The sequence below is a fragment of the Symphalangus syndactylus genome, chromosome 18, assembly GCF_028878055.3.
Source record: "Symphalangus syndactylus isolate Jambi chromosome 18, NHGRI_mSymSyn1-v2.1_pri, whole genome shotgun sequence".
NCBI classification, from domain to species: Eukaryota; Metazoa; Chordata; class Mammalia; order Primates; family Hylobatidae; genus Symphalangus; species Symphalangus syndactylus.
Window position 1 is genome coordinate 79,337,983 of NC_072440.2, and position 25,852 is coordinate 79,363,834.

Genomic DNA, 25,852 nt, shown 5'->3' on the forward strand with positions numbered 1-25,852 from the left:
AGCCCTTGATACCTCCCTACTACTTCTGCTGTGAGTACTTGCTGTGTGCCAAGCTACCTGATTTCATTAAGTTCTCACGATAACCCTAGGAAGCAGGTACTTTATTACCCCTACTTTACAAATAAAAAAAAATGAGGCTTAAAGAGGTAAAACAAACTTTCTCATGGTTACACAGAAAGTGAGTCATGAAGCTGGATTCTGATCACCAGTGAGATGTGACTCCTGAGCTTAGATAAGGATGAGGAGATGAAAACAACAACATATATAGCCCTTCCTATGTGCCACATGCTCTATGAGCAAATGCAACCCACCCAACAACCCTACGAGGACGATGCTATTGTTATGTGCATTGTGCAGATGAACAAACTGGAGCACAGAGGAGCTGAAGAACCTGTCCCAGGTCATACCTAGGGAAAGCAGGCTTCAGGCTTGAATCTGAATTCAGTCTGAGTCCTGGATCCTGTTACCAAGCATTTGCTACATTAATTTACAAAGCACAGTTCCCCTCTCCTCTTTCTTCCTTTCTATTAAGTTCTTTTACATTGGAAAGGTTTCTCTTTTATGAAATATGTATGCTAGTAACTTTTATCATTTCATTACCATTTCTTTGCTGAATCTCGAATCAACCAGAACCAGAATGGGTTTTGTTTTTGTAATTTTTTTTTTAATTAGAATTTCCCCCATGTCAGAGCTAATACAAAATTTAAAAAAGAAAATTCTTATTGGGTTCATTGGCCAATCACAAACACTACTAACATTAGAATAAATTTCTTTCTAATCTTTTTATTATGTGTAAGTTTTATATTATAATACTACGTAAACTGTTTTATCTCCTTTTTCACTGTAACATGATGCTTATTGGGTCCATCAGCCAATCACAAACATTACTAACAGAGTAAATTTCTTTCTAATCATTTTATTATGTGTAAGTTTTATAATATAATATTACGTAAACTGTTTTATCTTCCTTTTTCACTGTAACATTATGCTATAGAATTTTTTTCATGTTTTCCACATATCCTTTAAGTATAGTATTTTGACAGATTCAAGATATTCCACTGGGTTGATATACCATAATCTATTTAGCAATTCCCCCATGCTTAGATCACTAGGCTGTTTCCAAGTGCTGCCACTGTTATCAGTAGTAGTATAAATAAAACACTTTAGTGCATATCTTTGTGCCTAAAGACTTTTTTCATACTGAACCTTTCCTTAGGTTAGAATTCCAGGAACGGAATTATGGAGTTAAGAGAATAAATATTTTAAGACTCGAGATAAATGTCACTAGACATTGCTCTTTTCCAATGCCCATCTCTAAAAGGGCTTAATCAAATTAGGTGCCAAAGAATAGTACTGTGTATGAAAACGTCATTTAATTGCATATTACCAGCACTGGGTATATAAATATTTTTTAATCTTTGATATTTTATTCTACAAAAGATATATGCAGCTATTATTCTGAACTATGTTTCTTTCATTATTAGTGAAGTTAAACTTTTCCATTTCCTTAAACATTTCCAAATGTTTGTGGACTAAATACATTTCCTTTCTAAGAAATTTATATTTTTTTCTTTTTCTTTTTTTTTTTTTTTAATTGAGATGGAGTCTCGCTCTGTTGCTCAGGCTGGAGTGCAGTGGCATAATCTCGGCTTACTGCAACCTCCACTGCCAGAGTTCAAGCAATTCTCATGCCTCAGCCTCCCGAGTAGCTGAGACTACAGATGCACACCACCACGCCGGGCTAATTCTTCGTATTTTTAGTAGAGATGGGTTTTCGCCATGTTGGCCAGGCTGGTCATTCCTGACCTCAGGTGATCCACCAATCTTAGCCTCCCAAAGTGCTGGGATTACAGGCATGAGCCACTGTGCCCAGCCTACGTTTTTTTCTTATTTTGTACTGAACTCATTTTTCCCCAATGTGAAGTTTTATTGTTAATCTTCATTATAAATGAACACAAGTTGCCAACTCCTTCTGAATCCTAACCTTGCACAATATCAACCTTGCTTGAAAAAAGAGAAAGTTAATGATCTGAAAAAGTACAGTAAACATGTGAGAAACCCTGGAGAGACAGAAGTGGGTTGGATCCTAATATGGTGGAGAACATAGCTCAGGTGGAAAAGCGCTAGGTGCCAAGGTTCACAGATGTGCTGAGAAAAGTGTTTATCTATCCCTTTTTCTTCCACATCCTACTATCCATGACATTTACCATCAGCATGGAGAGGCTGAAACAGCAGTGCCAGCCCAGTGCAAGGCAGGGACCATATGTGCACATCAAGGCAGAAGACTTGGCTAGGGTGGAGAGCTGACAGCAAGGGCTTGGGCAGCCTGGCCAGGCCCTTCTACTTTGCCCTCCACTCACTGAGGTTAGATAACTACTCAGGAAGATGGGCATTGGAAAAGAGCAATGTCTAGTGAAGGTAAGGGAGGTTTCCTGAGGAGCCAGGCCACTTGGTGGTGGTGGGAGGTGGCAGTGGCAAAGTGTATCCAATGGGTGAGCTCCCCCTATGGCCCAGCCTCACCAGGAAGGTCACAAGTTAGGTCCTGGGCTTTAGCCCCTCCCATCAAGTATATATTACCAGTTGAATAGACAATACCCCAGGGAAATACGAGCCAACAGGGAAAAAATTAAGACATCCAAAAGTACAACCATGATAAAATAAACAAATTGAACAGCCTATGTGAAAGAGTTAAAGGGTCATATGCAGAAAATCTTGTAACTTGTTTTTATAATATGTATTCTCAGGAAGGTGAGAAGAAAACCAAGGGAACAGATGAGCCCCCTTGGGTAGCAATATATGTGGGGAAGAAAAATAATGTGAGGACTGAACTTGGGGTTGTTCTCACAGAGAAGGGAAGATGAGGATGAGTCTGCAAAGAAGATTAGGATGCAGCAGCTGGTGTGATAAGAAGTGTGGAATTCTGGAAGCCAACGGAGAAGAAAGGAGACAGCAACAGTGTTTAATATTGCTGGAAACCTGAGGATCAGCAACCGTCCACTGGATGTGGCAAGCTGGAACTTGACAACAGTGCTCTAAGTGGACTAGGGGAGATAAAACTGCAATGGCATAAGTTCCAAAGAGGATGAGGAGAGGAAGCAGAAATAATGTGGGGAGATGCCTGTCTTGAGGGACTGACTACAAAAAGAGCACCAGAGAAATGGGGGTGATAATAGTGGAAAAGTAAGTTTTAAAAATTATTTATACACAGTTTAAAACATTGGTAACTTTTAAAAACTAGGGCACTAAATAAATGCATTTAGTGATATTTTCCCCTTTGTACTGTAACAAGTTATAAAGGTAAATTTTAATCCATGATGTTTATAAGGAAAGGCCCACTTGCCTTTTCATCTGAAAACTAAATCTAACAGTCTACTCCAAAGATAATTCTTTAATCTCTGTTTTTCTTTCTTCCTTGGGGTTCTGGACACCCTTGCGGATCTAATGAGAGTTTTCCATCCTCTTTCTAGAATATGCATATATCCATATACACAAATTCTTTCAGGGTATGTCAGGGAATGTCATAATCTGCTGAAGACTAATAACAGAAACTTCTCACAAATCCTAATTTGTCCCACATGACCTGGGATTCCAGTCTTATCTCCCAATATTGTACATGACTAAGTTTTTGTCTCTTTTGAAAAGTTTTATTAGTTTTCCATCAACTCCCTTCCTAGTCTCATCAGCTGTTTTGTCACTTCCAGATGTTCAAATATCTGGTGGTGTTCACTAAAGGCAAGACTTTCACAGGAGTGGTTGAGGTCTTTCTGGTCTTCCCTTGGTGTACCTCTGTGCCTGTCACCTCTGCTACCACCAACAGCTCCCAGTGAGGTATTGGATCTACTCCCCTCTTCATGAACACCGCTATTCTCAATGCTACTGCTACAACTGTTTTCTTCCTGAAATAGAGCACAAAAGCTGTGGTGGGCTGAATAACATTCCCCCAAAATTCATGTGTACCCAGAACCTCAGAGTCTGACCTGAAATAGGGTCTTTGCAATGTAACTAGTTAAGATGAGGTGTCATTCTGGACTAGGGCTGGCCTAATTCCAATGACTTCTTCCTCAGAAGAAGGGAACACACAGAAGAGAGGAGGTAAAAATGGAGGCAGTGACTGGAGTTAGGCTGCCACAGCCGAGGAACGCCAGGAGCCATAAGAAGCTGGAAGAGGTGCAGAAAGACTCTTCCCTAGCATCTGCAGAGGAACATGGACAAGTCAACACCTTGATTTCAAACTTGACTTCTGGTCTCTAGAACTCAGTGGGGAGAACAAACTTCTGTTGTTTTAAGGCAGCAAGTTTGTGGTAATTTGTTATTGTAGCCCTAGAAAACCAACATTGCATTTTTAAGCAGAAAGACTAAGACAGTTAAAACACTGAGAAAAACTCCTCCAAGGGCACTCTCCTGGCTTCTGGACATCATTTTCTGGTTTTAGTTCAGAAAGCAAGAAACATATGAATGTCACTGTCACAGCCTACCCTTACTATGGCCGGTGACCTACAGTACCCCACTCACTGGCCAGAAGTCTTTATTTTTGCATGTGCGTAAGTTTTAAATATCAAATCTCATGATCTTTTCCTTAAGTAAGGCTTTTTGTCATGATAAAAAATGTTTTCTTCATCACCAAGCCAACAAAAATATTTGCCATACTTTCTTTTAGTGCTTTTATGGTGTCACATTTTCAATGATGACAATGATGATGACAGCAGCTACATTTAAACAGCACTTGTGACCAGGCACAGTGGCTCACGCCTGTAATCCCAGCACTTTGGGAGGCCGAGGCAGGTGGATCACTTGAGGTCAGGAGTTTGAGATCATTCTGGCCAACACAGTGAAACCCCATCTCTACTAAAAAAAAAATACAAAAATTAGCTGGGCATAGTGGCACATGTCTGTAATCCTAGCTACTTGGGAGGCTGAGGCAGGAGAATTGCTTGAACCCAGGTGGCGAAGGTTGCAGTGAGCCGAGATTGTGCCACTGCACTCCAGCCTGGGCAACAGAGCGAGACTCCATCTCAAAAAAATAATAATAAAAATAAAATAAAAACAAAGGATCAGGCACAGTGACTCATGCCTGTAATCCCAGCACTTTAGGAGGCCAAGGCGGGCGGATCATGGGGCCAGGAGTTTGAGACCAGCCTGGCCAACATGGTGAAACCCCATCTCTACTAAAAATACAAAAAATTAGCCAGGCGTGGTGGCACGCCTGTAATCCCAGCTATTCAAGAGGCTGAGGCAGGAGAATCACTTGAACCTGGGAGGCGGAGGTTGCAGTGAGCTGAGATCACGCCATTGCATTCCAGCCTGGGTGACAGGGCGAGACTCCGTCTCAGAAAAAACAAAAACAAAAAACAGCACTTGTATGTATCTGCCAGGTACTGTTCCCAGCCCTTTACATATATTAACTCATTTACTCCTCTTAATAGTCTATTACCTCATTTAATCCTCACAAGAATCCTACTAGGCAGGCATCGTTATCATCCCCATTTCATGAAATTGAGGCACAAAGTGGTTAAGTAACTTGCCCAAGGCGACGCAGCCAGTGACTGGCAGAAATGGGCTGCCCAACTCCAGAGTACGTGCTCTTCCCTACAACACATCCTGCTTCTCAAGAAATTCCAATTTCAATATTTTATTTAACTGAATTTATTTTGGTTTCAAGCTTTTGGTCCTAAATGTTTGGCCAGCTATTTCAATACATAGTAAATATCCTATTTTTATCCCACAGATTTAAAATGCCATCATTATTACGTACTAAATTCTCATTCCTACTTGAATCTGTTTCTGAATTCTCTATTCTGTTCCATTTCATTCCTGCAGCAGATGTTAACTCTTTATATAATAAGGATATAATTAGCTTTTTATCTTTCTTGTTACAAATATCTTGTCACATATTTTTTAAATGTGATCATAAAAATTCCTTCCAGCTTTCTTTTACTGCTTCAGAGTTCAAGAACTTTTATCAGCATCTACTTCTATTCCCTATTCCTAATTTTTCTATGAGATTAAAAAATATTTAACATAGATTTAGTCTATCTGGAGTTTGTTTGGTGTATCATAAACTAATCTGATAAACTTTTTAGACCTGGATGCTTACAGAGATTTTTTTCCTCTACTCTTTCTCATTTTAGTAAATACACATAACATACAATTTAGAATCTTAACCATTTTTAAATGTACAATTCATCAGTATTAAATACATTCTTAATGTTGTACAACCATCACCAGCATCCATCTCCAGAACTATTTTCACCTTGTAAAACTGAAACTCTACCCCATTAAACCATAACTCTTCATTCCTCCTCTCTTCAGCCCCAATGACCATTCTACTTTCTGTGTCTATGATTTTGACTACTCTAAGTAGTTCATGTAAGTGGAATCACACAGTATTTGTCTTTTTGTGACTGGTTTACTTCACTTAACATACACCTCCTCCAGGTTCATCCATTTTGTAGCATATGTCACAATTTCCTTCCTTTTTAAGACTAATATTCCACTGTATGTACATACCACATTTTGTGTATCCATTCATCCACAGATGGAAATTTGGGTTGCTTCCACGTTTTAGCTATTGTGAATAATGCTGCTAAGAATGTAAGTATACACATTTCTCTTTGAGATCCTGCTTTAAATTGTTTGGGGTATATACCCAGAAGTAAAAGTGCTGGACCATATGGTAATTCCATTTTCGATTTTTAAAGGAACTACCATACTGTTTTCCACAGCAGTTGTACTGTTTCACATTCCCACCAACAGCGCACAAGGATTCCAATTTCTCCATGTCCTTGTCAACATTTATTATTATTATTATTTTTTGAGACAGAGTCTTGCTCTGTCACCCAGGCTGGAGTGCAGGGGCGCAATCTTGGCTCATTGCAAGCTCCACCTCCCGGGTTCACGCATTCTCCTGCCTCAGCCTCCCCAGCAGCTGGGACCACAGGTGCACACCACCACGCCTGGCTAATTTTTTTGTATTTTTAGTAGAGACAGGGTTTCACTGTGTTAGCCAGGATGGTCTCGATCTCCTGACCTCGTGATCTGCCCGCCTCAGCCTCCCAAAGTGCTGGGATTACAGGCGTGAGCCACCACGTCCAGCCATTTTCTTTTCTTTTCTTTTCTTTTTTTGAGATGGAGTGGCGCTCTGTTGCTCAGGCTGGAGTGCAGTGGCGCCATCTTGGCTCACTGCAAGCTGCACCTCCTGGGTCCACTCCATTCTCCTGCCTCAGCTTCCCAAATAGCTGGGACTACGGGCACCCGCCACCACTAATTTTCTGTATTTTTAGTAGAGACGGGGTTTCACCGTGTTAGCCAGGATGGTCTCAATCTCCTGACCTCGTGATCTGCCCGCCTCAGCCTCCCAAAAATGCTGGGATTACAGGTGTGAGCCATTGCACCTGGCCTATTTTCTATTTTTTTTTTTTTTTAAGTTTTTTGCTAGTAGCCATCCTAGTGGGTGTAAGGTGGTATCTCATTTGATTTGCATTTCCTTGATGATTAGTGGTGCTGAGCATCTTTTCATGTGCTTACTGTTCATTTGTTTATCTTCTCTGGAGAAATGTCTGTTCAACTCCTTCGCACATCTTTTAATTGTGCTGTTTGGGGGGTTTTGTTGTCATTGAATTTTAGGAGTCCTCTATATATTCTGGATATTATTCCCTTATCAGATATATTACTTGCAAATATTTTCTTCTATTCTGTGAGTTGTCTTTTTACTCCATTGATACTGTTTTTGGTGCATAAAATTTTTCAATTTTCACAAAGTCCAATTTGTCTGTTTTTTCTTTTTATTGCCTGTGCTTTTGGTGTCATATCCAAGAAATCATTGCCAAATCTACCATTATAAAGTTCTTGCCCTATGTTTAAGAGTTTTATAGTTGTAGCTCTTAAATTTAAGTATTTGATTCATTTTGAGTTAGCATGTGTATACAGTGTTCGGTAAGGGTCCAACTTTATTCTTTTGCATGTGGATATGCAGTTTTCCCAGGACAATTTGTTGAAATTTCCCCATTGAATGGTCTTGGCACCCTTGTCAAAAATCATTTGAGTCAGGCGCAGAAGCTCATGCCTGTAATTCCAGCACTTTGGGAGGCAGAGGTGGGCAGGCTGCTTGAGCCCAGGGGATGGAGACCAACCTTGGCAACATAGCAAAACGCTGTCTCCACAGGAAAAAAAAATTTTTAGTTAGATGTGGTGGCATGCTCCTGTGGTCCTAGTTACTTAGGAAGGTGAGGCAGGAGGGCTGCTTGAGCCCAGGAGTTCAAAGCTGCAGTGGCAGTAAGCTGTGATCATGCCACTGCACTCCAGCCTGTTCGACAGTGTGAAACACTGTCTCTCTTTTTTTTTTTGAGACAGAGTCTCACTCTGTCTCCCAGGATGGAATGCAGTGGCACAATCTCGGCTCACTGCAATCTCTGCCTCCCAGGTTCAAGCAATTCTCCTGCCTCAGCCTCCCCAGTAGCTGGGACTACAGGGGTGCAGTGCGCCACCATGCCCAGTTAATTTTTGTATTTTTTTTGTAGAGATGGGGTTTCACCATGTTGGCCAGGCTGGTCTCCAAGTCCTGACCTCAGGTGATCTGCCCACTTCATCCTCCCAAAGTGCTGGGATTACAGGCATGAGCCACCATGCCCAGCCGAGACACTGTCTCTTAAAATAAGAAAAAAAAATCATTTGACCATATACATACATTTCTGGGCTCTTAGTTCAATTCTATTGGTCTACATGTCTGTCTTTATGCCAGTACCACGCTGTTTTGACTACTACAGTTTTGTGGTAAGTTTTGAAATCAGGAAACATGAGTCCTCTAGCTTTGTTGTTCTTTTTAAAAGTTGTTTGGGCCATCCAGGGTCTCTTGAGATTCCATCTGAATTTTAGGATAGGTTTTTCTACTTCTGAGAAAAACCAATCCATTCAGATTTCCTATTTCTTCATGATTTAGTCTTGGTAGGTTTTGAGTTTCTAGGAATTTGTCTGTTTCATCTAGGTTATCCACTTTGTTGGCATATGCTTGTTCACAATATTCTCTTATAATCTTTTTATTTCTGTAGAATCAGTAGTAATGTCCCCATTTTCATTTCTGATTTCAGTAATTTGAGTCTCCTCTTTATTTTTTCAGTGCAGTCTCTGCACTGAAATCCAGACATCACTTTGGGTAGTATTGACAACTTAACAATGTTAAGTCTTTCAATCCATCAACATGAGATGTGTTTCCATTTATTTATATCTTCTTTAATCTCTTTCATCATGTTTTCTAGTTTTTGTGGTCCAAGATTTTTACTTCCTTAGTTAACTTAATTCCAAAGTATTTTTTATGCTATTATAAATGGGATTGTTTTCATAATTTCCTTTTGGGACTGTTCACTGTCAGTGTACAGAAATGCAGCTGATTTTTGTGTGCTGACTTTGCATCCTGCTACTATGCTGAATTAATTTATTAGTTCTAAGAGCTTTTTCGTGGAATCTTTAGCATTTTCTACATACAAGATCACATCATCTGCAAAGAGATAATTTTATTTCTTACCAATTTGGATGTCTTTCACTTCTTTTTCTTGTATAATTGCTCTGCCTTGAACTTCCAGTGCTGTGATGAACAGAAGTGAAAGCAAGCATCCTTGCATTGTTTCCAATCTTAGAAAAGAAGCTTTCAGGCTGGGAGCGGTGGCTCACGCCTATAATCCCAGCACTTTGGAAGGTCGAGGTGGGCGGATCACCTAAGGTCAGGAGTTCAAGACCAGCCTGGCCAACATGGTGAAACCCCATCTCTACTAAAAATAAAAATAAAAATAAAAATAATAATAATGATAATACAAAAATTAGCTGGGCATAGTGGCATGTGCCCATAGTCCCAGCTACTTGGGAGGCTGACACAGGAGAATCGCTTGAGCCTGGGAGGTGGAGGTTGCAGTGAGCAGAGATTGTGCCACTGCACTCCAGCCTAGGTGACAGAGCAAGACTTTGTCTCAAAAATAAATAAATAAATAAAAAAGAAAAGAAGCTTTCAGTCTTTCACCATTAAGTATGATGTTTGCTGTGGGTTTTTCATATCTGGCTTTTATTATGTCGAGGCTGCTTCCTTCTATTCCTAGCTTGTTGAGTGTTTTTTAAATCAGGAATGTGTGCTGAAGTTTCTCAAATGCTTTTTCAACATTAATTGAGATAATCAGGTGAGATTTTTTCCCCCTCATTCTGTTAATGTAGTATATTACATTGATCTATTTCATATGTTGAACCATCCTCAAATTCCAGGAATAGAGCCCACTTGGTCATGGTGTATAATCCTTTTAATATGCTAGTGAATCAATTTGCTAGTATTTTGTTAAGGGTTTTTGCATCAATGTTCATAAGAGATTTTGGTCTGTGTTTTTTTTTTCTTGTAGTGTCTTTGTCTGGCTTTGGTATCAGGGTAATGCTGGCCTCATAGCATGAGCCGAGAGGTGTTCCTTCCCTTTCAATTTTTTGGAAAAGTTTGAGAAAGATTGTTGTGACTTCTTTAAATGTTTGATACAATTTACCAGTGAATCCATCAGGTCCAGGGCTTTTCTTTGTTGGGAGATTTTTGATTCCTGATTCTATCTCCTTACTAGTTATACATCTATTCAGATTTCTTATTTCTTTATGATTTAGTCTTGGTAGGTTTTGAGTTTCTAGGAATTTGTCTATTTCATCTAGGTTATCTACTTTGTTGACATATACTTGTTCACAATATTCTCTTATAATCTTTTTATTTCTGTAGAATCAGTAGTAATGTCCACATTTTCATTTCTGATTTCAGTAATCTGAATCTTCTCTTTTTTTTCTTAGTCCGTCTATCTAAAGGTTTGTCTATTTTATTAATCTTTTCAAAGACCTGATTTTTAGTTTCAGTGATTTTTCTTTATTATTTTTCTACTTTCTATTTCATTTATCTCTATTCTAATCTTTATTCTTACTTTCTTCCTTCTGCTAGCCTTGGGTTTAGTTTGCTTTTTAAGTTGTAAAGTTAACTTATTGACTTGAAATATTTCTTGTGTTTTAAAGTAAGCATTTACAGTTACAAATTTCTTCCTTAGCAATGCTTTCACTGTGTCCTACAAGTTTTGGTATGCTGTATTTTCATTTTCATTCATCTCTAAATATTTTCTAATTTCTCTTGTGATCCATTGATTAAGAGTGTGTTGTTTATTTTCCATAATTTTGTGAATTTTCTAGTTTTACTTCTGTTATTGATTTGTAATTTCATCCTGGGGTAGTCAGAGAAGATACTTTCTACGACATCTACCTTTTTGAATCTACTGAGACTTAATTTGCGATCTATCATATTGTCTCTCCTAGATAATGTCCCATGTGCATTTGGGAAGAATATGTACACTGTTATTGGGTAGAATGTTTTATATATGTCTATTATAAAATTCATTAACATACAAAATCTCTGCTTCTCTAACAGAGCCATACTCACCCCTTTTGGTTGTTGATGTCACAAAATTACATCTTTATAAATGGTGAGCCCCAAAACATACACTAATATATTTAATGCACTAGTCTCTTAAGTTACATAGAAAGCAAAATATGGAGCTACAAACCAAAGTTACAATACTACTAGCTTTTAGACTAATAACTGTTTTTTTTTTTTTAATGTATTAGTCTCTTAAATCATGTGGAAAACAAAGAGTACAGTTAAAAAAAACATTTTAACAGGCCGGGTATGGTGGCTCACACCTGTAATCCCAGCACTTTGGGAGGCCGAGGTGGATGGATCATCTGAAGTCAGGAGCTCAAGACCAGCCTGGCCAACATGGTGAAACCCCGTTTCTACTAAAAATATAAAAATTAGCTGGGCGTGGTGGCAGGCCCCTATAATCCCAGCTACTCAGGAGGCTGAGGCAGGAGAATCACTCGAATCCAGGAGGCAGAGGTTGCAGTGAGCCGAGATTGCGCCATTGCATTCCAGCCTGGGCGACGGAGCGAGATCCATCTCAAACAACAACAACAACAAACATTGTTACAATAATATTAGCTTTTATAATTGTTCTTATATTTATCTTTATTGAGATTTTTATTTCTTTATCCAGCTTTGAGTTATTGTCTAGTGTCCTTTCTTTTCACCCTGCAGGACCCCCTTGGGCATTTCTTGCAGGGCAGTTCTAGTGGTAATGAACTTCCTTAACTTTTGTTTATCTGGGAATGCCTTAATTTCTCCCTCACTTTTGAAAGGCAGTTTTGCCAGATAAAGGATTCTTGATTGACAGGTTTTTTCTTTTAGCACTTTGAATATATCAGTCCACTGCCTTCTGGCCTCCAAAGTTTATGATGAGAAATCTGCTAATAATCTTATTGAGGATACTTTGTATGTGACAGATTTCATTTTAATCAGTATAAACAGCTCTATAGCCCTCATATCCCACTCAAACCAATACCATGCCACTGAGTTCATGTAATGGCCTTTAAATCACTTACCCACATCTTGGTTTCATTTAGGTAATAGTAGAACTTATGCTCCATTCTCTGTCCCAACCCTATTTCTCACCTCCATCAGGAACCACACTTAGGGAATGCAGGAAGCAGAGAATGACTGGGAAACTAACACTGGCCTGTGAAGAGCGTTGAAGGCCTCTCACATAGAGGAGCGGAAATTCCAACATAAATGTAGAAGAATCTCCACAAAGAGAAATGTATTAACTATTCGTTTCCCAACACTAACCTTGACTTCCTTGGGCTAGTCTCATCAAAGTCTTGGCCTAAAGTGCAAGGCACTGGCCCCTTGAATCCTGGAGGTCCTCAAAGCAGGAAGGAATAGGACTGCCTTAACCCCTTACAAAAACTACCAGGAGGGCTCCAGGCCAAGAATGAAGCAATTTCCCACCTCCCCTGCTTGGCTAGCTCCCTGCTCCACTTGGAGCTCTCTAAGTACTTGTTCTGTTTCCTGGTCTGATAACCCTGACCCTTGGCTTCCCCAAACCTCAGTTATCAGAGAGAGATAGGCATTTTAGCATTGTCTTTTTCAGTCCCTCAGAAAAAACCCAAAAAATAAAACAAAACAAAAAACAGTTCTTAGACTGTGGAAAGGGCTTTAGGTTAAATATGCCAGATGTCAAGCCTTAGCTTTACTGCTCGCTAGCTATAAGAAATCAACCTTATTAATTCACTTTGCTGAGCCTCAGGTACCTCAACAGTTAAATGGGAAGAATACCTATTTTCCAAAGCTATAATTTGTATAACATATATCCATTCTCTCCTCTTCTCTTTACTTTCAGGTAATGCACAGCCAGCAAGTGTCCCAGGACTTCAATTTCATTGGCAACTTGCCCCACTGCACATCAACACCATCTTCTCTTGTCCCCAAAGAAAGCATCAAATAAAAATACATACAAAGGACCACCTCACTATGCAAGAATACATACGGTATGATTCTATCTACATGGTATTCAAGAAAAAGCAAAACTGAACTGTGGACATGGAAATCAGAAGGCAGTTGCCTCATGGGGGAAAGAGGTGGTGTTTCAACTGACTGGAAATGCATGTAAGAGAACTTTCTGTAGTAATGAAAATGTTCCGTAACTGTTTGGGGTGGTGATTACATAAGAATACATAGTAGTTAAAATTATCTACAAATTATTTTTTTATTTTGTTATTTTATTTCATATTTTTTGGAGATGGGGTTTCGCTCTGTTGCCCAGGCTGGAGTGTGGTGGCACGATCATAGCTCACTGAAACCTCAAACTCCTGGGCTTAAGCAATCCTCCTGCTGCAGCCTCACAAGTAGCTCGGGCTGTAGGCAGATGCCACCATGCCTGGCTTATTATCTGCACATTATGTCTGAATTTTTAGAAACCTTTGTTAGATATAGTTCACAAGCACATTAATACGACGGGAAAATGTGCTTTTGACATAAATCTTCCCCCACAGACTTCAAGGAGTGACAAAGAAAAAAATAAGACATGCTTACCTGTGATTTCTGTCTTCGGTTCCTACTAGCCAAATGACTGCTCAAGTTATATAAGCTCTCTGGGTTTCATATTAATCAACTATAAAATGAGGAGTATTTAGTATCCAGCTCACATACCGTATGCCCAATAAAAGATAATCTGTGTTAAGTGGCAAAAACATAGTAAGCACTCAATATATGTTAATCCCCTTTCTTCCCTCTTCCACATATAAACAGCAAATGAATGTCAATAATGCAATACTTAAATTATTTTCCCAAAATGTTGCCCAAGGTATCCAGAAAAAGAAAAAAGGAAGAAAAGGAAAAATATCCCAACAAATCAACATCAGAATTTACCTTGGGGAAAGAAGTATGGCTACATATGAGGATTTGTCTGCAAGGATATTCATGACATTACTTATAATAGTCAAAAACTGGAAAACTGAACAGGAACTAATTATGTAGGAACATGAAAATCAGTTTTATGATAGATGAATAAAAATATGTATAATCTAGAAATAAATACAAATAAGTGCTATTATAGAAAAGCATTCCTGGGTTTTACCAAACTATACATTAGTCAAAATTAGGACAAAGGTTTTTTTCAACACAGTACTGGAAGTCCTAGACAGAGCAATTAGGCAAGAAAAAAGAAATAAGAGATATTCTAATAGGTAAGGACTAAGCAAAATTGTCTCTATTTGCTGACAATATGATCTTAGTGAAAACCCTGAAGAGTCCATGTAAAAACTATTAGAACTGATGAAATAAATTCAGATACAAAATCAACATACAAACATCAGTAGCATATCTATAATACTAATAACAAACTATACAGAAAGGAATGATGGTCACTAGTGTCAGGGTGGGGTGGAGGTGCGGTGGGGAGGAAATGGGGAATTGTTGGGGAGAGGATACAAAGTTTCAGACAGAGGATTAAGTTTGAGATCTTCTGCACAGCATAGTGACTACAGTCAACGATAATGTATATTTCAAAATACTTGAGTAAAATGTCAAATATGTCACCATAAAAAGGTAAACAAGGTGATGGGTATGTTAATTAGCCTGATCTAATCATTCCACATTGTATACACATATGAAAACATCACATGGTACTCCATAAACGTATACAATTAGAGTTTGCCAATTAAAATATTATTAATAAAATTATAAAATGGATAAAAAAGAAAGAAAATGATAAAGGTAGTATATCCACTCATTCTTCAATTACAAATAGTGAGGAAAAAAACAAAAAAATTTGAGGCTAATTTACCCTATGTCTGTATTAAAACAAGCATGAATTTATACACACACACACACACACACACACACACGAAAAAAACTTAATGGCAATAATCCACATCCACAAAGTAGAGAAAAACGGGTACAGGATTAGAACATGTTAAATTGGAATCAGAACACAATTTTGCTATATTGAAAATTCCCCATGATTACAGGAGTAAGAAGCTAAGACTATGACCACTAAAATATGTTTGAAAAAATCTATTTAAGATAAAAGTTAAATCACATTATCTGAATTCATACTAGGAAAATATAGCTATATATTTTTTTAGATTTCTTTTTCCTTTTCTGAAAAATGCTCAAATGCATCTCTATGCATTTTGGGTCCTTTTATTCTTTCTCAGGGAAGGCTCCTGAAAGACTTCTCTTTTTTTTTTTTTTTTTTTTTTTTGGAGACAGGGTCTTGCTCTGTCACCCAGGCTGGAGTACAGTGGTGTGATCATGGCTCACTGCAGCTTCAACCTCTCTAGCCTCAAGGGATCCTCCCACCTCAGCCTCCCAAGTAGCTACAGGTACATATTACCAAGCCCAGCTGAATTTTTTTTTTTTTTTTTTTGTAGAGAAAGGGTTTCACAATGTTGTGCAGGCTGATCTCAAATCCTTGGGCTCAAGTAATCTTCCCGCCTTGGCCTCTCAAAATGCTGGGATTACAGGTAGAAGCCACTGCGCCCAGCTGGCTGAAAGATTTCTAAGCAAATGTTCTTAAAATTCCAATGATTTTGATTTGGCATCCAACAGGGCAAATCACAACTGAAAGTTTTATCAGAATCAACTATCTACATACTCAGGTTATTTTTACCAAAATTATATCCTTTGGTATCTATAATGCCACTGTTACTACCAACAGATTATTCTAAATATCACCTCTCTCCCTACATATTTACAGATACTTAAATACAGAATTATCATCTAAACATTAGCAAGAATGTTTTTTCATCCTGAGAGAGAATGAGACTCCTAATCTGGGGGTGGTAGGGGTGGTAAGAAAAGAGAAATTTAAGTAAAATTCTTCAATACATTTTCAGCTATTGTAACTGCTTCTGCTTCGCTTTGTCTTGCCTCTCTTTGAGAATACATGAGTTAGCAAGATTTGCCATACTTAATTCATCTAAGTTAACTAAAATCAGTATTATCTTGATGACTTTATAACTCTATGATGTACAAGTAACAGCTTTTCCAAACAATCTTTGAACAGTTATTTTGTCTGATATTTTTAATTTCCTTACAACAAGCGGGTGGGGAGGTCCATCCATCCATCCAGAGTTAGACATAGCTTATGACAGTATAATCCTATCCCCCAAAGCTGTGGTGAGAACTAAATGAGCTAATACATGTGAAGTGCTTAGGATAGTTTCAGACACACAGCAAGCCCTCAGTAAATATTAATTATTGTTATTTTACCACAAACCACTTTGACCTGCTCTATGTGCCTTGGGAAGTGAAGGAGAATAAAAGAGCAAATAGAAAAGCCACTTCCTTTCATGCGTACATATAATAAGTCTGTCTCTTATTCGAGGAGACAGTATTTGGGTACCTTATATAAAACAACTCCTACTGGTGCCAAGCATGAAAGGATGACCAGGATTTTCTCAAGATCCAAAAAGCCAACCTGATGAGCCAGTTGTTACTAATCCTTCGCAGATATGAAGGAGATTACTGGGGTTAAAGTATAGGTTTAGAGGGGAGATCCCACTGACAACAGAAAGACAAGCAGATTAGTTAGAAAATGGAGGCACAGGACAGAAGATTAACAGGATCAGACTAACCAAGGAAGCCAATTCTAAGACAATTAAGAAAGAGATGACACAGATAAGTTATCAGCAGCAATACCAAGAGGATGGAAAAGCAGAATGACAGCTTGAAGAAGTCCCCTGTTTAGCTTATCAGGAAGGAGGGGAGCTTCACACTGCTTTCTGACTTGGTGTGTAAACTTATTCAGCCTGGCCCTAGAGGACTTCCAAGGTCCCCTTTTGCTCTGACAGTGTGTGATTCTAAAGAATGCTGGAATTGAGCCAGCAGCAATGTCTAAATGAGGAGTGCTGGATTGGAATGTTTCATGTACATTTTTTTAATATGAAAGAAAACAACAGAATTTCTTTCAACTGTAAGATGGAATATACTACCAATATAAATAATTTACATTCTCCTTGAGATTTTAGGAACAGGTTTCAGAAATCTTTCCTAGTAAAGAAAGATCTTAAAAATCACAATTGCAGTAAACAAGAGATATGCACTATCTTCAGCAGTCACAATATACTGAGATCTGTTCAGTCTCATCAGTGCCCTTTGCTAAGGCACTAAGTGTAGAAAAGGAAGAACTATCTCAATGGAAAATTTCAGCAATGTTAACAGGACAACTATTGACCGTCAGGGAACTGTGCAAACAGATTCACTAGAGCCCCTACCCTTTCTAGGTATATAAAACTCTGCTGTCTCTCCATTCACTTGGCTATCATTCCATTCAGTTTTGTTTATTTATTTATTTATTTATTTAGAGACAGAGTTTTGCTCTGTCACCCAGGCTGGAGTGCAGTGGCATGATCTCAGAGTATCACTTTACACTGAAGACAGCATATTGTCTTCAACTACAGTTAAACCAAAAAGGTCTTTTTTATTTAATCTTTCAGATGACACAACAGCTTTGAATCTCCCATACTTTCTGGAGGGATAACTTTATTCCACCAAATAGAACACCACCTCATGAAACATTGCAAAGAAAATGTTAGCCATCCTCTCTATATTGTTCATACCATCTGAAGGTATGCAGTAAATGCTTGTTAAATGAATGAACAAATGAGTATAGGATTTATTCCAGCTACCACAAGTCAGAGAATACACTGAGATACCCAAAGTACTAAGTAACACAGTGTTTTATTTAGCTTCTGCAAAGTGACTATATATGTAACCCACATATCAGATTTTCATAACTGAGTCACAGTAATATTCAGTTTATGACTGTACAAACAAATTTGACATTAGAATAGCAGAATTCTATATATCATGAAGAATATTTGACTAGAAAAAAATACCCTTTTCATATGTTACATGTGTTTAACAAAATTTTCCTGTGCATATTCAAGGAAATAATTTATACCATGTGATCAAGGATTAGTATCAAACACAAACTGAAATAACGGAATATAAATATCCTACCTGAACATCTTTGTATTTGTCACGTAAGTCCAAGAGCCGGTGATAAGCTTTAATGGCTTCTGAAAATTCCCCAACGTCAGTGCTGGTGAGGATGTAGTTTTCCCAAATCTGCCAGTGTTCATAGTTACACTTGAGAGCTTCTTGTAAAGTTCTAAAAGCTTTTACTCTATTGAAGGTCAAATTTTAAAGGGAGCAATAATGAACTCTTTTTTTTATTAGAATAAAGCATAGCTAAATGTATAAAATGCTAATGTGGACTGTCAGTCCTTATTCGTTCATATAAACAAACAGAATGAGAGACCTAAACAACACAAAACCAATTCAAACTTCCCTACAAAATTCAGTGACAGACCCTATGGTATATATAGCATACATACAGAGATACTCCTTTCCTAATCTATTTACTGGTAACAAGGACATTATTTTAAAACTAGGTATCAATCCCAGTATCACCTCAGGAGAAGGCACACTCAAGTTCCAAATCTGGAGTCAGAGTGGCCAAGCAAGTACAATTGCAAACCTGTAAGACAAAAGGCGCAGACAGTAGTGGAGGGACCAGAGGCAAGGAGGTCCAAACAACACACTCCTCATGAATCTGCAACCAAAATGCTGCAAACCAAAATTCTACACCCTGTGAGAAAAAAACCTTCAGTCAACAAAACTAATCAACAGGACATAAATTTACTAAAGATAAAATTTTAAGGTAGCCAGGCATGGTAGCTCACATCTGTAATCCCAGCACTTTTTGAGTGGCTGAGGTGGGTGGATCACCTGAGGTCAGGAGTTCGATACCAGCCTGGCCAACAGAGGGTAACCCCATCTCTAATAAAAAATACAAAAACAAACAAACAAAAAAAGCAGCTGGGCATGGTGGCACGTACCTGTAATCCCAGCTACTCAGGAGGCTGAGGCCAAGAATCACTTGAACCTGGGAAGCCATGGTTGCAGTGAGCCAAGATCACACCCCTGCACTCCAGCCCAGGCAACAGAGCAAGACTCCATGTTAAAAAAAAAAAATTGATTTTAAGGGGGAGAGGGAGGAGTGAAAAAAAGTTTTTCTTAATTGTTTAAGTAACAATTTATCAAGTCTTTAAATAAATTTGTTTAGAATACTGACATAGACAAAGAAATAATTTACATTGAAAAGGAACAGAAAATTGTGAAACAAAAACAGGGAGTAATGAAATAAGAACAAGGAGATGTGAATAAAAACTAACTGGAAATTTCAGTATTGAAAGAGGCAACAAAACAACAACAGGCCGGGCACAGTGGCTCACAACTGTAATCCCAGCACTTTGGGATGCTGAGGAGGGTGGATCACAAGGTCAGAAGATCAAGACCATCCTGACCAACATGATGAAACCCTGTCTCTACTAAAAATACAAAAATTAGCTGGACATAGTGGCACATGCCTGTAGTCCCAGCTACTTGGGAGGCTGAGGCAGGAGAGTCACTTGAACCTGGGGGGCGGAGGTTGCAGTGAGCTGAGATCGTGCCACCACACTCCAGCCTGGGCAACAGAGCGAGACTGTCTCAAAAAACAAAAAACAAAAACAAAACCTTCAATAGCTAACAAAAACTAGAATGCACATAGTCAAGGAGGAACTGATGCATTGCAAGATAACAGTAAGGAGTTCACACAGAATTCGAATTATAAAATAAAAGCTGGAAAGAGACAGAGGAAAGAATGAGAGGTAAGACTCAAACATACATCTGATAGAGATTCTACAGTAAACAAATGCAGAGCATGGCAGGATTCTTTATATCAAAAGATAAAAGCAGAGAATTTTCCAGAAATGAACAAATTTCAAAAAAATTTTCGATCATAAATTATATGATCAAAAGTATATTTCACATACTGAGCATTATAAGTAAAGATAAATGAACATCTAGAAATATTGTGTGAAATTTAGGAAGGATATTCCTAAAATCTACAAAGAAGTGATGACAGATATATATTGATTCAGCAGTAAGATGACAGAAGACAACAGAATATTACTTTTAAAGTGCTGAGTGAAAATAACTGTCAGCCAAAATTTTTTCATCAGCTAAACTTACCACACTCAAGAGTAAATGTAAAATGAAACATTTTTAGATATACAAAGGTTAAGAGCGTTTACCATCTATTGACTCTAAGAGAACTATCTAAGGGATTCCTCCTTGCAAAAATACAAGAAAACTCAAAAAGAAAGGAAACATGTCTTCAATTTCAGTCATAAATTGTTCATGGAGTATTTTTTTCCTTTTTTCCTTCCTCTACTCTACCATATCACCACCTCCATCTAATAGCAACTGCCTCCAACAGTGTTGGACCAAGACTCCCCAGCTCTCCCATCCACAGGGGTTGGGGGTGAACTCAACAAGTAAAAATCCACACCATGAGGATTATCCTTTTTCCTATATGTCCCCCCTTATGATCCCCCTAATCATAATTTCCTAGCCTCAAAATTGTTCCATGAATCCATTTTTCCTTTTTGGTAAATATAGCTTCTTTGTAAGGTGCTTCATTTCAGGATTCACTTATCAAAACCCCTCTATAGTAGAGATATTGCACCATTAAAATCACATCCGAAGATAGACATTTTTACGTGGGACTGATAGGAACATGATATTGAGGGGAACCAGATGAAACAGCAAAGAGAGCACGTTAGTGAAGAATCTTGTGACCACAAAAGGATAAAAGAAAGTTTAATGGGCCGTTTTAAGGCATGAATAGGATCTTCTGAGAGAAGCATTAATTACCTCAGAAGTAACAATCCCATTAGCTTTGTCTGGAGCCTTAGCAAAGAAAGAAAAGAGTAAACAGGAAAGAATAAAGAAATGATTTATCTCAGACCTTACAACTCCACCTTTGCACAAAAACCTATTTGTGGAACTGCAAGAGGTAAGAAAGTCGAGAAACAATATGCAAGAACCCCTAAGAGAGAAAGCAGAATTCCTACATGATTGGGCTGGAAGACAAGGTATCAAGAGCTTCACTACATACAGACTTACCCGAGTTGCCAGAAAAACTCACTGAGATCATTCTACAAGTATGACAGGGACTTCCGAGCCTGTTGCTTTAAACCAAAAAGGTCTCCAGAGAGTTTTAGCACTATCAGTTGCAAGCAAGAATATAATATTATCTTCTGAAGAGAATGGTAGAACAGATAGTACTTTATTTATGTCATCCAAGAGCAGAGGCAGCATTTCATGATCTCTACGTAATATGGATTTAATGATGTCTTCAGAAATTATCTTGTGATTCCACCAAGAAAAATTAAATTAAGTTTGAAAGTAAGGCCAAATAAAAATGAAAATATATCCATCCTTTAATTAATTTGTTAGAGTTCTGGCAACAGCAGTCCTTGTCTCCTCCCTTTCCTTTGCTTTTCATAGCCAGTCAATAAGCCCAGTTAGTTGGTTTTCTCCTTTATAAAGAGTTTGGCATCTGCCCCTTCTTTTTCCACTCTAGTTATCTCATGCCTGAATTGTTATAACAGCTGTGTCCTAACTGGCTTCCCAGCCTCCAGTTTCCTCTAGTCTGCCTCACATACTGCCACCAGATAAATCTTCCCCAAAAGCTTCTTTCTTCATGAGATTACCACACTGAAATCTCTGGCTTCCTATTCTCAACAGGACAGTCTCAACTCATTGGTCAAATAATCAGAAGATGCTGCAATTTTACTTCAACCTACCTTTCTAACCTTATCTCTCACCGTATATTTCACATTACTTTATAGCTAGACTATTTTGCTTCCTATCTCCTAAAATACTACATTCATTCCTGTCATTCTGCATTTGGTGACATCATTTCCTGTGCCTAAGAGGCTCCCCTCTGTCCCTTCTATCCATCCTTCAAATTTCTGCTTGAGTCCAACATTCTCTCAGAAGCATTTCTGATCCAGGATGACATGGTTTCTCTCTTCTTTGATCCTCACGAGACTAAATGAGTGGCTGGCACATAATAAGTGTGGTACAAGTATCATGTATGATTATTTTGGCCCTCTTTGTATTCTCACTTAGTATTTGCCACAGATAGCTTATATACTAATCAATTTTTTAAATAAGATAGCATAGTATTTTATTTTTTAAACCTACATTCCCTGAAGACATTGGTTCATATTTATTTATATTTCTCAATAATGTCTAGTACAAAGCAAGCAATGAATAAAAATAACTGTCAACTGAGTTGACCAACTAAACATATGTTTGCTTTTATCATGTAATAAAATGAAGAATGTAAAACTTCAGTATTAAATAAAGATTTCAAGTAACATTTCTTATTTTATTACATATGAAATGTTTTTAAGAAATAAACTGTATATTTAGAATTCAAGTTAATTTAGTTTGAATTAAGTTATTCTACTTAAGTTATTCTATTTCATATACATGGGTGAGAAAGGTAAAACAAGGAGAAACATTGAAACAATGTTCAGTTGTAGAAAATCTCATTCATTTATTTGGGAAGCAAAGTTCTTCATATTTGTCTGATGTACTTACTTTTGTTTTAGTCGGATATAGGAAGTTGATAAATTGTTCCAAGCTTCAGCATTCTGAAATGATAGAGAACTCAGTTAATTAACTATTCTTATTTAGGTAAAATTATTGCTGAAACCAAAAGTACAACACACTTTCCTAGTCCAATATATGCTCTTTAAAACCACAATTTTCAATAAGGTGTGTTTAAAGGTATATGGCAAAATTAAATCAAACTGAACTTTTATAATTTAGAAAAAGGTTAAAAGAATCAACCACGCAATATAATTATTATTGTACCAATTAGCAATTCAGTTAAGATTTTATTTTCAAATTTAGACTTACAAGATAGCTAATTTACAAGATACTCTATATAGTACCTAGATTTATTACAAAAAAGGCAATGCAGTATACTGTTTTTTCCTATCTTAAAAGTTTTTGCCATTATACGGTCATCCTTCTTCACCGGATAGGGGGGTTAAAAAAAAATCTGTTCTCCAATGTTACTACTAAGTATTTCATCCATCAAACATATTCCTCTACCTATTCCTCTACCCAATGACAAAAATAAAGCAAAAATGAATGCTTTTTTAAATCAGCTTAATCAGGTTGAATTTATATAAATGTTGATTCAAACAAGAATGATATAAATTATCTATTTCTCTTTGTTCCACTTTTCATCCAATATAGTATATATCATTCTTAAGTCCCATACATGTGATTCAAAAATTAAGTGGCAGTGGACCTCCACTTCCAGACATGGCAAAATTAGTAAGTTTTTTGAAGTCTAGCAAAGAATAACTACCAGAAAGCTGTGAGCTGAATGGAGATTCTGGAGGTCACACTGTGCTAGAAGTTATTCAAGTTCTAAACTAGCAAAACTAGAAAGTTCTTATTGATTGCCCATGGCATTAAATTCAATCTCAGAGAGGTTATACCTTAAGAAAAGGTTATTAGAGGGCTGGGTGCAGTGGTTCACATCTGTAATCCCAGCACTTTGGGAGGCCAAGATGGGAGGATCACTTGAGGCCAGGAGTTCGAGACTAGCCTGGTCAAGAGGGCAAGGCTCCATCTCTATTGATTTTTTTTTTTTTAAAAGGGTTATGAGAAAATAAGGACAACTCCAGACCCACTTTAACAAGCTTAAAAACAAGCTGATTTATGAGTAATTTAATTGAATGCCAAAATAAAAATCTTCCGTAAGAGAACAGATTAAAACCAAGAAGCACAACAACATAGCATCCACAATGTGTAGAATACAATTTTTTTAAAAAATGGTGGACATAGGAAGAAGCAGGAATATTTCCTTCACAACCAAAGGGAAAAAAAAATCAGTTAATAAGAAACAGTACCAGAAATGAAAGCATAGGATTGAAATAAACATAGGATTGCAAAGCAGTTATTATAAACATGTTCAAAGATTTAAAGGAAAACATGAACATAATGAGAGAATGTTTGGGGGAATATTAGTAGAGACATTAAAACTGTTAAAATATCCAAATGAAAGCAGCCTGACTGCTGGAACTGCTTGTTGTAACCTGAAACCAGTTTTATCTACAGCTTCTGAGATAATTTGCTGAAACTCTGGGACTAATTTTGCCCTCTGCCATCCCTCATCTATGGAAGCTTGCCAGCTCCCAAACCCTTACTGTAAGTGCCAATGAATTTCTCAAAGAGCAATATGCAACACTTCTCCTTTTAATAAAACTTCTAACCTTCTCCTTGTTCTTCAGACATTCAAAGACTACCTGGCATGCATATACACCCCAAATTGCAATTCTTTTTTCTCAAATGAAACATTAAATTTAGATCTTTTATATAGAAAATTTTAAGGAGTCCGTAAAAAAAAAAAACAAAACACCTACTAGAAGTAATAAATGAGCTCAGCAAGGTTGCAAGATATAATTAATATATAAAAATCAATTGTGTTTCTATATACTAATAATAGGCAATCCAAAAATAAAATTTAGACCAGACGCAGTGGCTCACATCTATAATCCTGTCACTTTGGGAGGCTGAGGCGGGTAGATCACCTGAGGTCAGGAGTTTGAGACTAGTCTGGCCAACATGGAGAAACCTCATCTCTACTAAAAATACAAAAATTTGTCAGGTGTGGTGCTGCACACCTGTAATCCCAGCTAATTGGGAGGCTGAGGCAGAAGAATTGCTTGAACCTGGGAGGCGGAGGTTGCTGTAGGCCGAGATTGCACCAATGCACTTCAGCCTGAGCAAAAGAGCAAGACTCTGTCTCAAAAAAATAAAAAATAAAATTAAGAAAATAATTCCATTTATAATAGTATGAAAAAGGATAAAACACTTTGGAATAACTTAACAAAAGAGGTGTAAAACTTCACTCTGAAAACTATAAAATATTAAAAGAAATGAAAGAAACCTAGAAAAATGTAAAGACATTCCATGTTCATGGATCGAAGGACTTAATATTATTAAGATGGCAGTACTCCCCTTATTCACCTGCAGATTCAATATAACGTCTTTTGGGAAAATTTACAAAGCTAAAAATCCCATAGGAAAATTCAAGGAACGCTGAATAGCCAAAACTATCTTGTAAAGGAAGAACAAAGTTGGAGTACTCACACCATTTTCAAAACTTACTACAAAGTTTCCATAAACAAGATAGTGGAATATGCACAGATATATAGTCAATGAAATGTAATTGATGGACCATAAATACATCCTTACATCACAGTCAATTAATTTTTGACCACTTACATTTACAGTAAGCTGATTTTTGACCAGAGTGACAAGACTATTAATAGGAAAAGAACAGTCTTTTCAACAAAGTTTTGAGACAACTGGATATCTACATGTAAAAGAATGAAGTTGGACCCCTTCCTTATATCATAAATAAAATTAACTTAAAATGGTCCCTAGACCTTAATGTAAGAGTTAAAACTATAAAACTCTTAGCAGAAAAGATAGGAGTACATCTTTGTGACCTTGGATTTGGCAATGGATTCTTAGATATTGTACCAAAAGTATGAGCAACAAAAGAAAAAACAGGTAAGTTGGACTTCATCAAGA

At 37.5% G+C, this 25,852-nt stretch overlaps 1 protein-coding gene across 1 annotated transcript in view; it reads right to left on the reverse strand.

Annotated features, from left to right (window-relative positions):
• The window catches only part of TTC27 (tetratricopeptide repeat domain 27), a 196,288-nt gene that overhangs the window by 15,083 nt on the left and 155,353 nt on the right, over positions 1 to 25,852 (reverse strand). The window contains exons 15-16 of the mRNA XM_055253546.2: positions 22,835 to 22,887; positions 18,353 to 18,518 (exon numbers count right to left, since the gene is read on the reverse strand). Coding sequence (XP_055109521.1) covers positions 18,353 to 18,518; positions 22,835 to 22,887 — 219 coding nt within the window. The remainder of the gene's footprint in view (positions 1 to 18,352; positions 18,519 to 22,834; positions 22,888 to 25,852) is intronic.